General features: G+C 36.6%; 1 protein-coding gene across 6 annotated transcripts in view; it reads right to left on the minus strand.

The window, feature by feature from the left end:
• Positions 1-16,228, minus strand: part of LOC124638361 (hillarin) — a 77,948-nt gene that overhangs the window by 28,469 nt on the left and 33,251 nt on the right. For all 6 annotated transcript variants that reach the window (XM_047175304.1, XM_047175307.1, XM_047175301.1 and 3 more), the window contains one exon: positions 11,592-11,794. In XM_047175304.1, coding sequence (XP_047031260.1) covers positions 11,592-11,794 — 203 coding nt within the window. The remainder of the gene's footprint in view (positions 1-11,591; positions 11,795-16,228) is intronic.

A 16,228-nucleotide genomic window follows, 5' to 3' on the forward strand; every position in this document is an offset into this window, starting at 1 on the left:
CGATCTGAACGTCCAGTGCAAGACTTGTATTTAAAGACATGTCGAAGAAAAACTTTGTTGTTAAAGATCTAACGCAGTAGGTATACCTAGGGTGATTTTTGTGATAAGAAGACTAGGAAATGTTTTAATCTTTTTGAGGGTAAAGAAAAGAGGACTCTGTAAGTACATTTCAGGTTTACAATATCAATGTGGTATTTACCTATATAAATTAGATATAGAACAGTTGCATTAGTTACACTACTTATAACTCGACTGCCTCGTTGGTCTAGTGGTCGTAAGCGCGGCTGCTGTCCTTGAGGTCTCGGGTTCGATTCCCGGGTCGGGCCGAAATCGCTTTGTGGGTTTACTTGAACTTTTACAATGCAACCTGTAGTCTGGAAGTTGGTGATTGATTCACCCGTGCATCGGAGAGCACGTAAATGTCGATCCTGCGCCTGATCTCTTTCCGGTCGTGTCGGATTGCCGTCCCATCGGGTTATGAGAGTGAAGGAATAGGGAGTGCACCTGTATCTGCGAAAATGCTCGTGCACTATAATATGTCCAGCGCAGCTGGCTGATCTCCTTAAATGAGAACAGCCGCCGTGGCCGAAATCGGCCGTGGACGCCATTATTACTTATAACTCAAGTTTGACTGAGCCGTTTAGCTGAAAAATAAATGGGAGGTAGCCTAGACTCGGGAGAAGGATAGTTTTAGTCACCATCCGGCTACGAGAAGCAGTTATCTAGGAAAGCGGGTGAAATAAAAAATAAACCGGCCAAGTGCGAGTCGGACTCGCGCACCGAGGGTTCCGTACAAATGCTGTATAGATAAAAAGTGAGTTTCGCGCCAACCGTTCAGTTTAGAACAATCATAGTTATGGTAATTTCGTGAGAGTCAAAATAATTAATATTTTTTATTTTATAATATAACTAAAATAGTAGGCCAGTACCTTGTAAAAGTTATTTTATTGAAGTTATTTATATACAACATTTTATAGTCATCATTCAGAAATCTGATTGAAAATAACTAATTATGTCTTAAAGGTCATGGGGCATATCTGACCCGCTTTGTAAAAAGTGGCGGACATGAATCAAAGTCGTTTTAAATCGTGGAGAATGGTATGACGTTTCTTTGAATATAAATATTTTATTAAATTCCATGGAGACGAATGTCCAGGATCGTTTGAAAAATATAAAAGACAAGCAGTTTCAGAGGATTGTACAGGTTGCAATGCTAGTTTTTATTGGTAAAGACATTTCATAAAGAAGGAAGGTGCCAATCCGGATGACCAGGATCTGATGAGGATCTGGAAACCCAGAGAAATCGAGGGCAACTCTTGAATATTGTAGGCACGCATCGAGTCATAACCAGACATGTGAGTGTATTTTTGAGGGTATTGGTAAACTGAAGGTTTGGAGCTGATTTGATTATGGAGACTACAGAGAGTCAAGGGAACTCCCGAACGGTATGTTGCAACTACCACGTGTTTGGGCTTATTTTATTCGTATTGGCGAAGACTTTCCACAAAGATAGGTTTGACTGCCATTGTGGGATCGACAGCTAAGATCAGATATAGTTATGGGAACTCCTTTACAATTTATAACGTAACCTTGTGTTGGAGCTTATTTTATTTTAGGTGATGAGAATTCACTACTAACTTGGGTTAAAGCAGCCATTGCAGGAATGGGATCTTTTATTTTTGAGGGATTAATCACCTAAAGAGCCCCAGTTTCAGGTTTTTTTCCGCCTGGTTTCTAGAGCCTTGACAAAAGTGTAATTCTGTCCCTTTCTTTGTTTTATAAAGTCGGCATTATTTTATTTTGTAGCATTTTACAAACAAATCCAACTTCAAACATATAAAAAAGCAACAAGAAAACAAAAGCAAGAAAGAAATTAAAAAGATGTTAGGTGCATCGGTCTAGAAGTCGGTGTCTAGAGGATGCATCTATATTTATTTAACCACCGAGATCTAGACCGATGCATATAAACAGTTTTCTTGTTGTTTTAGAAGTTGTTTTTTTTTTTGTAAAAAGTTTTTATTTTTATAACTTTTGTGAAAAGTTCTCGTCAATACGAATAATATAAGCCCAAACACGACGTAACTAAAACATACTGTTGAGGAGTTCTCTCGACTTTCTCACGTCTCCATCATCAGGTAAGCTCTAAACCTTCACTGTTTGACAGTATCACCAGACATACATCTGAGAATCAAGTTTTAATCCTATGCATGCCTACAATTTCTGATAGTTGCCCTCGATTTCTCAGGATTTCCATCATCAGATCCTGACCTGATGACAATGGAAATAAACGGCGAGTATACTCTTTCACTACAAAGAAATGATTTCTCAATTCCGTCAAACTTGGTCGTTTAAATTCCCCATTGAAATGAGGAAAATATTTAATGTTTACACCTGATTTTCTCTAGATTCCCATGGTTCACATTGATGCGACTAATGCCATAGTAAATCAGAGCCTTTATCATTATACTGTGCTATATTTCGTTCGTATCCGCCGTGGGTATGGTTTTCATACTAAGGTGCCCAATGACCATTGAATGATTTAAAATTTTTCACAGTTTAGAGGCCATTATATTTAAGAAGTGTTTGATATGAATTTCACTTTTTATTCAAAACGTTAATATCTCTACGCGTTCATGTGAAAAAGGGTAGGTATATAGTAAGTTTATAATTATTAAAAAAATATTTTATGTCATGTAAGCAAAAATAATATTTTAATATTTTATGTAACTTCAAATTTATCATTTTCGCAATTTTTCCTTTATCTGTACTATATAACGTTGCTTCGTGCCGAATTTTAAGATTCTGAGTTCACGGGAAGTACCTTGTAGGTTTTGATTCCCTAGCGTGTGACGGAAATTCGTCTAAGGTGTCGGTAAAACTGCTGTATCTTTTGATCGCGTTAACTTAGAAGTTTGATTTTTTCATTGCTTAAAGGGACAATAGACCTAGGTATTTGGTATAAATTTCAATTTGGTACCTTTATTCGTTCGTGAGAAATAAGGTAGTAAGTTTCATTTTATTAAAATATTTTTTTTATATTATATAACAAAAAAAATGAGATTTTCGCAATTTTCCCTATATTTGCATTATATAACAATGCTTCATGCCAAATTTCAAGATTCTGAGTTTACGGGAAGTACCCTGTAGGTTTTGATTCCTTTGCGAGTGTCGAGAATTTGTTGAAAATATCGACATAATCGGTTGTATCTTTTGATTGGCTTGGCTTAGAAGCTTGATATTTTCACAGCCTAAAGGGACAATAGACCCGAGTATTTCATGTGAATTTCAGCTTGATACGTCCACGCGTTCTTAAGATAAAGGGTCTTGACAGACAGACAGACAGACAGACAGACAGACAGACAGACAGACGGACAACAAAGTGATCCTATAAGGGTTCCGTTTTTTCCTTTCGAGGTACGGAACCCTAAAAAATCTTCAGTCAAATGCGGTTTGACCTGAGCTTACTTTTTCGTAAAAAATATATTAATTGTTTTTGTAACTTAACAAATAAATAACCACGTACATAATTAATTATCATCCTCTCTCACAAACAATACCAATACTATAATGTCCGGTTTTCACCAGCTCAGGCCAAAGGAAAGGACTCGGCCTCGATCGCTGCTCATCCGTGCTGTGGGTCATATGATGTTTAATTCAACACGTAATGTCAACTCATTGTACGCTTGCCGAGTCCGTAATATGGAGACTGGATTGACATCTTAAAATATGAGCTTCTCCAAAAATAAGAGTGAAAGCAGTTGTTGGTTTATTGGTTACTAGCCGATTTTCACGGTTTTACTAGGATAAAATATTGCTTGTCACCCGGGAATGGGACAGCTTTCAACATTGAAAGATTTTTTAAAATTGGTTCAGTAATTCAGTACTTTCGGGGTGCGCGGGTTCGATCCCAGGTCAGGCAAGTACCAATGCAACTTTTCTAAGTCTGTATGTACTTTCTAAGTATATCTTAGACACCATTGGCTGTGTTTCGGATGGCACGTTAAACTGTAGGTCCCGGCTGTCATTGAACATCCTTGGCAGTCGTTACGGGTAGTCAGAAGCCAGTAAGTCTGACACCAGTCTAACCAAGGGGTATCGGGTTGCCCGGGTAACTGGGTTGAGGAGGTCAGATAGGCAGTCGCTTCTTGTAAAGCACTGGTACTCAGCTGAATCCGGTTAGACTGGAAGCCGACCCCAACATGATTGGGAAAAAGGCTCGGAGGATGATGAATTCAGTACTTTCGGAGACTTTGGGGCACGCAACAATAGATACTCCTCCTAATTCCTCTTTAGATAGATATCGATGGTTTTTCTTTTCTACTTTGGACAATTACTTTACAGTGCACAAAGACATGCAGGTTTAGATAACATAGATTTACGAAGGGCGCTATTATGAAGGTGTGAATCAAAGTGAGCCTTTTGAAGCTTTACTAAGGCCACCTAAACCCTAATAATGTTAATTATATTAGCTGTTATCCGTGACACAAGCAATTAACGCTACAATCAACCACAAAATCCAAACAAAATGAATCACTTAAACAAGATACAACCTCGTGTAAGGGAAAACTTATGAATGATATTCACATAAACCTGCCCAGATTCATTCATGGGAAAGATTCGCTTACTACGTAATTTCTAGCTACAATTACTCGTTTTTGCTGGCAAATGAACTGGGTCTACCACCGTCTCCCACTCCTCGGTAACAGTACATTGATTACGTAACTAAGAAAATCTTCCCACATGCTTGACAAAGGTGGTCGTGGCACCATGTATGGTGGGCCCCCATTGGCGTTCGGATTCAGTAATGACCATATATGATTGACGTGTGAGCCGTAGCTCCAATTTTATTGCTGTTTTGTTCGCTGACTGCTTTTGGTAGGAATCGGTACCTGAATAGAATATAGTCATCGCTCCTAAAGTAAAGAACTATTAACTGTTTCATCGCCGTTTGTTCGTCTTGAGCTTGATTCGTCAACTTTTCCTTCTTTCTGCTTTTTAGACTCATGTCTGTCTAGTAACGTTACTTAACAGCCGGGACCCACCAATTTAATGCCTTCCGAAACACTATAGATTCATAAAAATTAGCTGGACTTTGCTAGAAGATACCAAGGTACATGTATGAAACCTCATATGAAGGGAAAGTGAAAGCCCTTGAACAGGCCAGTACTAATCAAGTAAAGCAATCCCATTAGGATATCCCACCCATAAAGTTAATAAAGGAAAGGGTGTATTTACCCGTGGGTGGACAACGTTATAAACCATGATTATGATACTGAAACTTAAGCTAATATTCATCATAAACTGTTCGTAATTATTGTAACCTGTAATGTGATCGTGAGAATATTGCAGAAATCTCTGGTTAAGCTTGATATAATTTAATTAGGTCTGGGAGATAATAAGGAGTTACGCCTACACGTTAGGGTGCGTTTGAACCAAGTGTGCTTATTCTCTCAAATTACTGCAAGATGCAAGTCATTCATTTCATTATTTTCAATGTGTTTATAAAGATTCTATCGTAATCACTAAAAGATCAAGTAAGAATGATCTAGCTATCGCTGTAGTTTGATTCACATTGGTTTGGTCTAAAAGTATCTATTGCATTCAGAAAATCCAATAAAAAAACTAATAAAGATCATATCATTGTATTTTTGCCCTTTGACTACGAAGAGCTTGAACAGATTCCGGCATACACGTTTCACTTCCGAAAGACTCCAAGAAAGGCCAAAGTAGGGCGAGAGATTTTTCACCCGGGTGAATAAACTATGATAAAGTAATACCTAGGCATGCGAGTGAAACCAAGAGCGACACATATAGTATAGAATACATAACGATCTGAGACATTTAAGGCAGTTTCTGATAGAAATGTCATTCGGTGAGTCAGACTAGGTAGAAAGGAGGTGTGCGTGGGTGTCATAATATGGCTTGACCGGCGAAAAACTGATATCATGAGGGTTAAGTAAAAACTAGTTTTGTTACTTATTAATTTTACATTGTGATGAGTCATTATTTTATTAATATAAAAATGAGAAAATAATCCCGTCGCTTTTACGCCCAAACTACTGAACGGATAGTCTAAAGTCTAAGAAAGGCTACTTTTTATCTAGGTGGTAGGTGGTAGTATCTAAGTAGGTTTTTTTATATAGGTGTGGGAATTACTTTCCTCAGGATGCAGGAGGAACCGCGGGGAGCAGTTGGTATTCTCACTGGCGACTAGAAAACTCAATACCTTCACTAAGAGCTGCAAAGAAATGCAGCAGAAATACTTAGTTTTATTTGAAGAGCAAGCTTACATAAGCTAAACGGCAAGGGTGCCTTCCCACATACTGTTTACAACCCAATTACATTAATCAACATGAGTTTATACATAAAGAATATTAAAATCACCCAGTTTGAGACAGATCTACATTCAAACAGCGATAGCTTAAGTAACCTACATTGAAACAGACCTATTCAAACAGCGATAGCTTGAGTTGATTGATTCAAATGTCACCTCCATCGTCATCCCGCGTAAACTATGTACGTATGTACTTCAACATTAACAAACGTCTTCATTAAAGCACGTAGTACTGGTATACAATGGCCAGCATTGGCCATCATGTGAAGAGGCACTGTGGAGCCAGCACGGTACAATAATTCCTTTGTCTCATCAAGTATTATCTGCGATGATCATTCGTACGTAATCGCCGAGTCACGGCAGATTTCTCGATGCTAAATGATGGCTGCCGATTCGAGAGAGTAGCTTTGTTGTGGTGCAAGTTATGAGAAATGGCGGGGACTGTTTTAGATAGTTTGTTGACATAATTCAAGCCAACCAATAAAATAACCAAGTTTGCTTGCTCGAGCAAGCTAATCTAAAAAAAAACAGCGTTAGGTATCCACTTTCGTGGGTGGTAGGTATACTATGCAAAAGATATGACATATGTATATACATATTAGTTAGGATGTGGAAGTTAAGGAATATTGAACTAGATAGAAAGCCTAAATTAAGTCACTGAAAGGCCAGTTGCACTTTATGTTTTTTACGTTATAAGTTTAAATTGATTGATCTAAAATAAAACATGACTGCTGTTTCGTGACAAACATTTTCCACTTAATTCACACGCATTTTGATCATTAAGTGCGTGCGTTTCGTTAGAGAAATACGCAATACACACACAATTTGTATTGCATTAGATATATTTGTAATAGATTGCGTGCAACAATCGAAATAATTGAATGATTGAGAACGCGTATTAATGGACATGTTTTTACATAATGTGTATTTACGTGATTTATTTTGTCACGCATGAAAACAATATTTTAAGCGAAATTACATAGCAGCTGTCCTGGTTTCACTCTCTTGTAATGTCAATTACAAAGACGTATTTTGTTTTCTTTATAAATCTGTTAATTAGCTTAATTGATTTAGATCTTAAAAAAACATTGGAAAAATAAATAATTTACTGCAGCTGAACACTCAATGCATGTATTTTAAAGTAGCAAATATTTAACATAAAAAGAGTACAGTTGAAATTTATTTTTCATCTAAGAAATCACACCGAGCAATAATTTTAAAATTGCAATATAATAGGCATGATGACAGTAATCAAAAATCATTAAAATAATATATTTATTATTAAATTAAACTTGAAGCTTGGAATATAAAACGCGCATTGTTTTCTTTATTAATAATGTGATTAATATGTATTTTTAACCGACTTCCCAAAAAGGAGGAGGTTCTCAATTCGTCGAGATCTTTTTTTTTTTTTTTTTTTTTTTTTTTTTTTTTATGTATGTTCACCGATTACTCAGAGACGCTTCGACCGATTTGCAAAATTTTTTTTTTGTTTGATAGGGTTTACCTCCCAGGTAGTCCCATAGTCACCAGGTCAGGATCTGATGATGGAAACCCTGAGAAATCGAGGGCAACTTTCGAAAATCGTAGGCATACGTAGGGTAAAAACTTGACACTAAGGCGCATGTCTGATAACACTATGCAATGGTGAAGGCTTGGAGCTGACCTGATGATGAAGACCAGAGAAGGTCAAGGGAACTTGAACAATGAATGTGTAAAAAACTACCTCGTGTTTGGGCTTATTTTGTTCGTATTGACGAGACCTTTGCAACAGTGAAGGTTTGAAGCTGACCTGATGATGGAGACCAGCGAAGGTCGAGGGAACTCGACAATTGAATATGTAAACTACCTCGTGCTTGGGCTTATATTGTTCGTATTGATGAGAACTTTCCACTGCGGATATGACATGCGGATAGTGACAACTATGCTTGTCACTGAAAAGCTAAAAAAAAAACTTTTTACAAAAAAATAAAACCGACTCCCAAAAACACTGAAAAGCAAAAAAAAACTATTCTTAGGTGCATCGGCCTAGAAGTCGGTGGCGTTATAAACTTAGTTACATCCATTAGACACCGACTTCTAGGCCGATGCACCTAAGAATAGTTTTTTTTTGCTTTTCAGTGTTTTTGGGAGTCGGTTTTATTTTTTTGTAATTATAAAATAAAATTACGAAATAAGGCAATCCGCCATGATATCTTGAACACCAATCAGACCTCATGACGTCATCTCTCAAAACAACTCGCGCGAAAGCGCGCGAACCTCACATTTCGTTATTGTGGACTTCCACTGCGATCTTTGTTTTTAATTAATTAATTGTTTATAACACGAGTTATGGAGCCCGGATTTATCAAGGCAAACAGCGCTAATTTGCCTAGAATTGATATCATAATGCTGGGAAAGTTTTTGGCATCAAATAAAGATTTTTGTTCAGCTGAATTTAGAAATGTTACATGTAAGTATACTAGTTTAATTAAAAAACAATGAGAGATGAAACCTAACCTCGAAATAGTTATTTACATTATAAACTATACTAGAATCTAGAGAACTATGTAATAACTTACATCAAAGTGATCTTCACAAAAATAAAGTTGTACCCTGGGCAATATTGCTTTTGAATCTCGCCTTGCAAGTTTAAGCCACTTGTTTCGTATTTTTTTATTGTGAGGAACGTACACAAATAACTTATCAGGAGTTGTTTTGGATGTGTTCTTACACTGGGGGACCCCACAACACCTATGCCCTTTCGAATTCATATTTAATAACACAAAAAACTTAATTATTGCACGAGCGTAATTGTTTACTTGCGTCTTGTAATTTCAGTCGTGACGTCACAAGTGACGACATGACACTGACAAGCGTTTTCGCGCCGGATTCAAAGTGGACAGAGAAAAATGCAATTATTTGATAAAAAACTTCGCATTTTCTTAAAATTAATAATTTTTCATATAAAATAGACGTATACCTACATCATACAAAGGAATTTAAAAATTTGTCATCATGCCTATTGAGCGGTGTCCTGTCAACCCGTCACCATTTCTCACTTGGGCCACCCCCCACAAGCGCACATTCCGCGAACACACGCGATATGTTCTAGCCCAGGGCACAGGAATGCGAGGCAGATGCGCCGATATTGCACCGCAACGCCAGGAAAATACACCTTAATACATAATTGGCGCGCAAAAACCATTCGATTGTTGAAGACGAAGGTAATCAACACTGCTGTAAAACTGTGTTGCAGCAAATACACGGAACTATTTGCTGATTGTTTTGGTATTTGTTCGGACGGTAATGATACAATTAGAAAATAATGAGGGATTCCGTCAGTTTTGGATTGCACGAACGTGGATATGTAAACTTAATGTTAGTACGATTTTCAATCTATTATACACTTTAATTCATATAACTTTGCAATTCTGAAGTTTGATAGAAGCTCTGCTTGTCCGAAGTTAGCTCTTAACGACTTCACGATAGTAAAAAAAATAAAAACTCATTTTTTCACGTGAACTGTAAAAAACATTTGTTTCATTATTCTTCGTACTAATAAGTTATCGTCCGAAGAAAAGAAAGGTACGATTTTGTAACAAAACTATCTTTTTTGCTACCAATCAGTTCACTGCATTTACAAAACGACAACATAACGAGCCCTTTCGGTAATCAGCTACAAAAACGATTGTTTTTGTTTACACCAAATTGTCTGATTATCCAATTATAAAATACTATAGTTTCGTAAAACCACAAATCGATATAATTTAGCAAGCAGTTGTTATAAGAAGTTACAAAAGATCTATTGTAGCGTGCACAATTTTATCAATCCCGTCATGCGATGCTTAGACGCATTGCGATAGATCTGTATGCAATCGAATTAGATTGATTTACTTTGACAACCCGATTTATGAATGAAGCTGTTCTTTATTGTCTTAATGCTTGTCGCAGTGCTAGACCTAAGAAATCTTGGAAATCGCTCCTACAAATATGTCATGCAATGAAAGAATCAATGTTCAATTCAAAGTAGGTAGGTACTCATCTCTGAACATGTATTTTTATAATTTAAATATTATGCAAACCCTGCAAATTGAGATCGAAAGGAAATTGCCCCGACCATGACAACTGCTTTCCTTATTGAAAATTACTCTCGAAAAAATCCACTTCTGAATAGCACCCCAAATTTTAGACAAATTACACCTATCACAGATATCGTTCTAATCCTATCAATTATCACAAACAGCGCGAAAGAAACCAGTTCGGCAAAGCGGTACCAAAACGGCTCATCACAAGGCGTCTAACATTCAAAGCTAACTGCTCATTCATTAAGTAAACATATTCCCACAACCGGTATAGGTACAAATAGCAGTCAGCTTAGGCATAACGGTGGATTATGACCTTGTGACCGCCGCCCGGGTGAGGCCAGCGAGATTCTCCACTTCTAACGCCCAAGTTCACCGACAACGTAACGTCAGTTTTCTTGAAAGAAATTAATGGTTAAAAAAACAATACAAAGGTAGACTTTTGTAAATGCACGTAAAAATCATTACAAGACTTTTTAGTAAGCACAAACACATGATATGAGACATGATATGATGTTCCCAGCCCCAGTCCCAGTTCATATTTTCCGGCTCTATCATCAGATCAGTTCGACAGTACCATATTATTGTATTGTCGTCAGATCTACAGACTGTTGCCAATTTTCATGACAATCCTTGGAAGATGGCTGAACCTTGAATTCCTTTACGTAGGTAGTTACATATAGGTTGACCTAATAGAAGCATGTTAATAACTGTTTCCTAAGATTTTTTTATGTTGAAGCTTCAAAAGTAAACAGAAGTAACAGTAAGAAAAGCGGACGTTTATGTTGTTGGTGAAGTTGGCCAAGTTATGAAATTAGTGTCACAGGTGTTTTATGTCCTGTCGAAGCAGTAGCTAATTCAATGATTGCTGTCTTATTTGTAATGATTACTAGATGATACATTGGCATCGTAACTTATGGCAAATATGTCTATCAAAATGGTAACCTTAATTTTCAGATGTTTCAATTCAATATCCTCGAGTTATTTTATCTAATTTCGCTATCTGCAATTTATTCTATTTACAGATATGTCCCAATTTTCAATTGTTTCTACTTCGAGTTAGGAAAATATTGTTTCCGTAGCTAAAGTTTGAAGGTGAAGTATTGTTGCACTTTTTCACGAATGGAACATAGATCTGGATCAGACCAATCATTCTCGAATATCCGTGAAAAATCCTTAAAACTAAGACTCACCAAATAACAGTCAATGGGCTTCTCCCTGGGTCTATGGTACGCCTTCTGCAGTTCAGTCTGTTTGAGCGCATGCGCGATGTGGAGTGCGCTCGCGTCGAACCGCCCGTACTGGTAGTCGGGCGTGTCGCGCGACAACTCCCGCGCGGGCGATGCGTGCGCACTGCCGCCATTTGTCGTGCGTGTCGGGGATACTGCTGACAAGACTGGAAAAAAGGAATAAGTGTTATTTTCTGAAGTTTAGCGGGTTGATGTTTGGATTAAAGAGACGGTAATAAAATAAAGGAAGTCTGTAAAATTTAACCTAATAGTAAAAAAAAATGGGCTGTTTCGGGCGTTTTGTGAACCAAAGACAGTCATATGAAGAGGTAGCACCTTGGTATGTAATGTAAACCACTAAGGTTTATAATGCAGACAGAAAGAAAGGGTTGTCTTTTCCGGACACGATAATCGTGACGGATGTGAAGTCAGAAATTCAAATTCATCCTCTGACTAACGGCATAACAAACTCGATATAATATTCACTAGTAAACTGCGCAAGCTATGCAAAACATTAATACACCTGCGTCTTAGACTGCAAGACGACACGAACAGCACGAAGCTAGTTAGGCTAATGACAAGTTTCTTCAGAATACATATCATTTGCACTAAACGGCATTCAAACAAGACTCTTCAGAAGAATCTCGATTCATAAAATGAAGACCAATCAAAGCTAAGGTTACACTAACGGAAAATGCAATAAACGAGTGATTAGCGATCGTACGCACAGCCGCCCGTGTGTATCAGACCGGAGGCCTGTAGTTAAATTAACTGGATTTCGTGTACAACCCGTAATAACGTGGTAGAACTGGACATTGGTAGTTAGTAGCTTATCTTGTAATCAAAGAAATATGTTGGTGTTAGCGTAGAAGAATGAAGAAAAACATGAAGATTATTGTAACATGGAGATATTTTAATCGCTTCATTACATGGCGAGATCCGATGAAGATGTAAACAGTAAGTAGGTATAGGTCAAAAAAGTCATGATGAACTGGAAACCTGCGTATATCTAAACTTATATGTCTGTACTAATATTGTAAAGCTGAAGAGTTTTTTTTATTTGCTTGCTTTGTTCAAGTAAGAATACGCTAATCTCAGTTCAGGTCGGATTTTAAAAATTCTTCAATGTTAGATGGAGGCTATAGGCTCCTTTTTATTCCTAGTATTAAAAAATCATGGTATTCTACACAAGAGATAGAAAAGCTGTGATGAAAAAATATGCACAATATAATAAGGATCTAAGCAATTAAAATAAAGATGATATCATCAGTTTTGTAACTGTTCTGTCTAGAAACCTGCGTGTCCTTGCGTGCAGTTGGCAATTTGCCAACCTAATAATTATGTGCATTTGTGATCTTTACACCTCATATTTAGTATATTACACCTTATTATCATAGTTATTTTACATGCTGCATATGCGTGATGCTTGTAATTTTATTAGTCGCTAGCATAAGAATTGCATGTAATTTACTGTTCTCAGATAAACTGCCACACTGGTAGGAGTGAGCGAATTTCATGCATATTTAATTTATTAATTTTGATATCTTGGGTTTGCAAATAGTTACCACATATTTTTTAACCTCTTTTTATCATTCACCCGAAAACTGTATATTTCAGATTGCAAAAGGGTGCAAAAAAGTTGTATGCATGCATTTATTTAGACTCAAGGAGAAAATGGTCTTATGTAAAGTAAAATATGTATTTATAATTTTACTTTAAATCCCACGTAATAACTGAAATTGACAAATAATATATGAAAATAGACCAACAGTAGATATGTAACACATAACCTATTTAAACCGGGACCTACCTATTTTCACCTTCCCCTAGAAGACCATTCTTCTAACCGAATACACTCCATCGACATCATACGCAAAACATCACATACCTGCCTAACCTATAGAATAAAATAAGCAAAATAACAGCAAGTACAGTTGTTCATTCAACACTAATTGATAGTAATTAGCATATTATTATACTCTCAAGGTGGACTGCAGCAGCATTCTTGTACGTTTATAAAGTTTAGATAATAAACATATAAATAATGACGTGGGTGGTGCGTGGTGCATGCGAAATGTGCATTGATAGGGATTGGTACTGTTAAGTCTGCCGACTATGAATACGTGGTATTAATTTTAAGTATTTTCGAGGTATTAATAGTAACCTATTTACTTATTTATGTAGTACTCCTTAAAGCTATAAGGGTTTCATCACCATTACGGCAATAATTAGTATTCGACTTCTTCCTATCGTGTATCTTCAGTTTAATCACACTACAAGTCAAGTCAAAGTTTTACTTTAGAAAAGATCATTGAAGGCTCTTATGAAAAGATAAACTCAGTTTTTTTTTTATTCCTTTACATCAGGCAACTAAGGCCCGTAGCAAATACGATACATAAATAGTTAAAATTACAATACTTATAGGTAAACTAATACATATGAAAAATAAAAAACAATACATAAATAATCAAACAAAATAATAACTATAACCTAATACATAGAAAAACACAATTTAGTCTATGTGTATTGTGTAGTGATTGCATGATTCGAAAAAAGTTAGTCCTGAACCACCAATTGCAGTCTTTACAAATCCGCCTCTAACGTATAATTAGTTTTAGGTGTAAAAGGCCAGTCTAGACGTAAAATTCGTTGGTCTTCTGAAACAGAATTTTCTTTTACGTTGATTCTCTGCAGTTTCAAAATTAGTTTTGTGTTCATCACAATATACAAGTTATATCAATTTAAATACCTACATAAATAATTGAATCATTGAATCTTGAGAAAGTTAGAACCCATATATATTGAGCATACTTAGGGCTGCCATCCGTCCGGGTTTCCCCGGATTTGTCCTCGTTTTGACCCCGTCCGGGGGACGTCCGGGCGGGTTTTCTAGAAGCGTCCGGGGAAAACCCGGACACTTTTCATGTAGGAAGGCACCTCTTTAAATTTAAGTATATGTTAATAGTAAATGGATTACAAAATAGGTATTATTTTGTTTAAACAAAATCGTACTCGTTCGGGGAAAAAATGCGATTTACGCCAAATGTCCGGGTTTTTTTAATGTTTGTCCGGGTTTGGCGAAATTCGAGATGGCAGCCCTAAGCATACTTAACTATTTCTTAAATACCTTAACAGTCAATAAATTATAAGAAACCATACTTATCAGACCTCAAAAACCATTTAATTTACTACCATATCAATATCCATATACTCGTAAATCGCAGTTATATAACAAGAAAATTCAATCAAAAACCCACCTTACCATTTTTAAGATAAAGTAGGAAATCCAAGAGCATAAGTTACGTCGGAATGGTGTCAATGACCTGCCTTACTCCATAAGTTACACACTATTTGGCGAGCTGAAGTGTAGGTACATGCTTAACGGAGTTAACAAAAAACTAGGTAAAATGTTATTTTTTGAGTAAAACTAAAATCTAGTAACATACGTTACGAAGCGTAGTGTAAAGGACGATGGGCGTTTTGGTACCCTGTCCAACAGTGTTGATTCTAGTACCATTGCGTAGGTCTTGGCAAGCCAAAAAATGTTTACTATGACGACTAGTCCCAATTCCTTGTCCATTTCGCGTGACATCGACTAATAGAATGTATAATGTTCATAAATCATCAACGTAGATGTAGTTCTTAAATCCAACTGTATTGAATAAAAACTGGTAAAGTAACAAAAAAACAAGAATTTGGCCTTCTTAGAATGTTTGCCTGCCCACTGCTTTAAAAAAAGTCTGTGTGCAAACCTTTGCAGTTCACGCAGAATATAGCTTATGTATTTGATGAAAGTCTTTCAGTATTTACAATCAATTAATTTTTAATGATTATCGTGTTTTAATAACAGGTTTTTTTTATTTCATATAATGTGTAGGTACATGGAAGCCAGTATGTTTAAAGATAGTATGTAACTAAAATGATTAGTTGTGTTTTCAGAAATGTTTTGAACTTTTGTCAAATCAGATGACGATTGTGTTTCCGTAGTATGACTCCATAGACTATTACAACCTTTAGATTATAATAGAGTGTATCTCAAACAATTTAAGATGTCTATTAACTGAGTTTAAAATTATTATACTGACGACATATGCCTCTTAATGAATTTGCATATATGGATGACATACTTGTTTCTATGTCGATTTAATTTTTATCGTTACTCGGATCGGACAGCTAATTGAGGCAAGCCCCATAGTTTTTATTATTGTTCACGTAAATACCTTTCTAATGATATATCATACGTTACTGTTGGAGCGGATACCAAATCCCATACAAAGTGCCCATTGTCCTTTGTTAGTAATTTCTATTCTGTCTTTACTGCTGATCTTAAGAGCTGTCTTGAAGAGTGAATGGGTGACCATCTTGTCATAACGAGTTCTTCCGTGTTTCGGAGGGCATGATAAACTGTTGGTCCCTTGAAAATCCTTGGTACCTAGTCATTTGGAGTAGTCAGAAGCCAGTCATATAGAAAGATAGGCAGTCACGACTTGTAAAACACGGGTACACAGATTCATCTGGTTAGACTGGAAGCCGAACCCAACGTAGTTGGGAAAAGGCTAGGCAGATGATGATGTTTACTGCTGGTTTTACATGAACGGTAC

This window comes from Helicoverpa zea, chromosome 17, assembly GCF_022581195.2.
Source record: "Helicoverpa zea isolate HzStark_Cry1AcR chromosome 17, ilHelZeax1.1, whole genome shotgun sequence".
Lineage (NCBI taxonomy): Eukaryota > Metazoa > Arthropoda > Insecta > Lepidoptera > Noctuidae > Helicoverpa > Helicoverpa zea.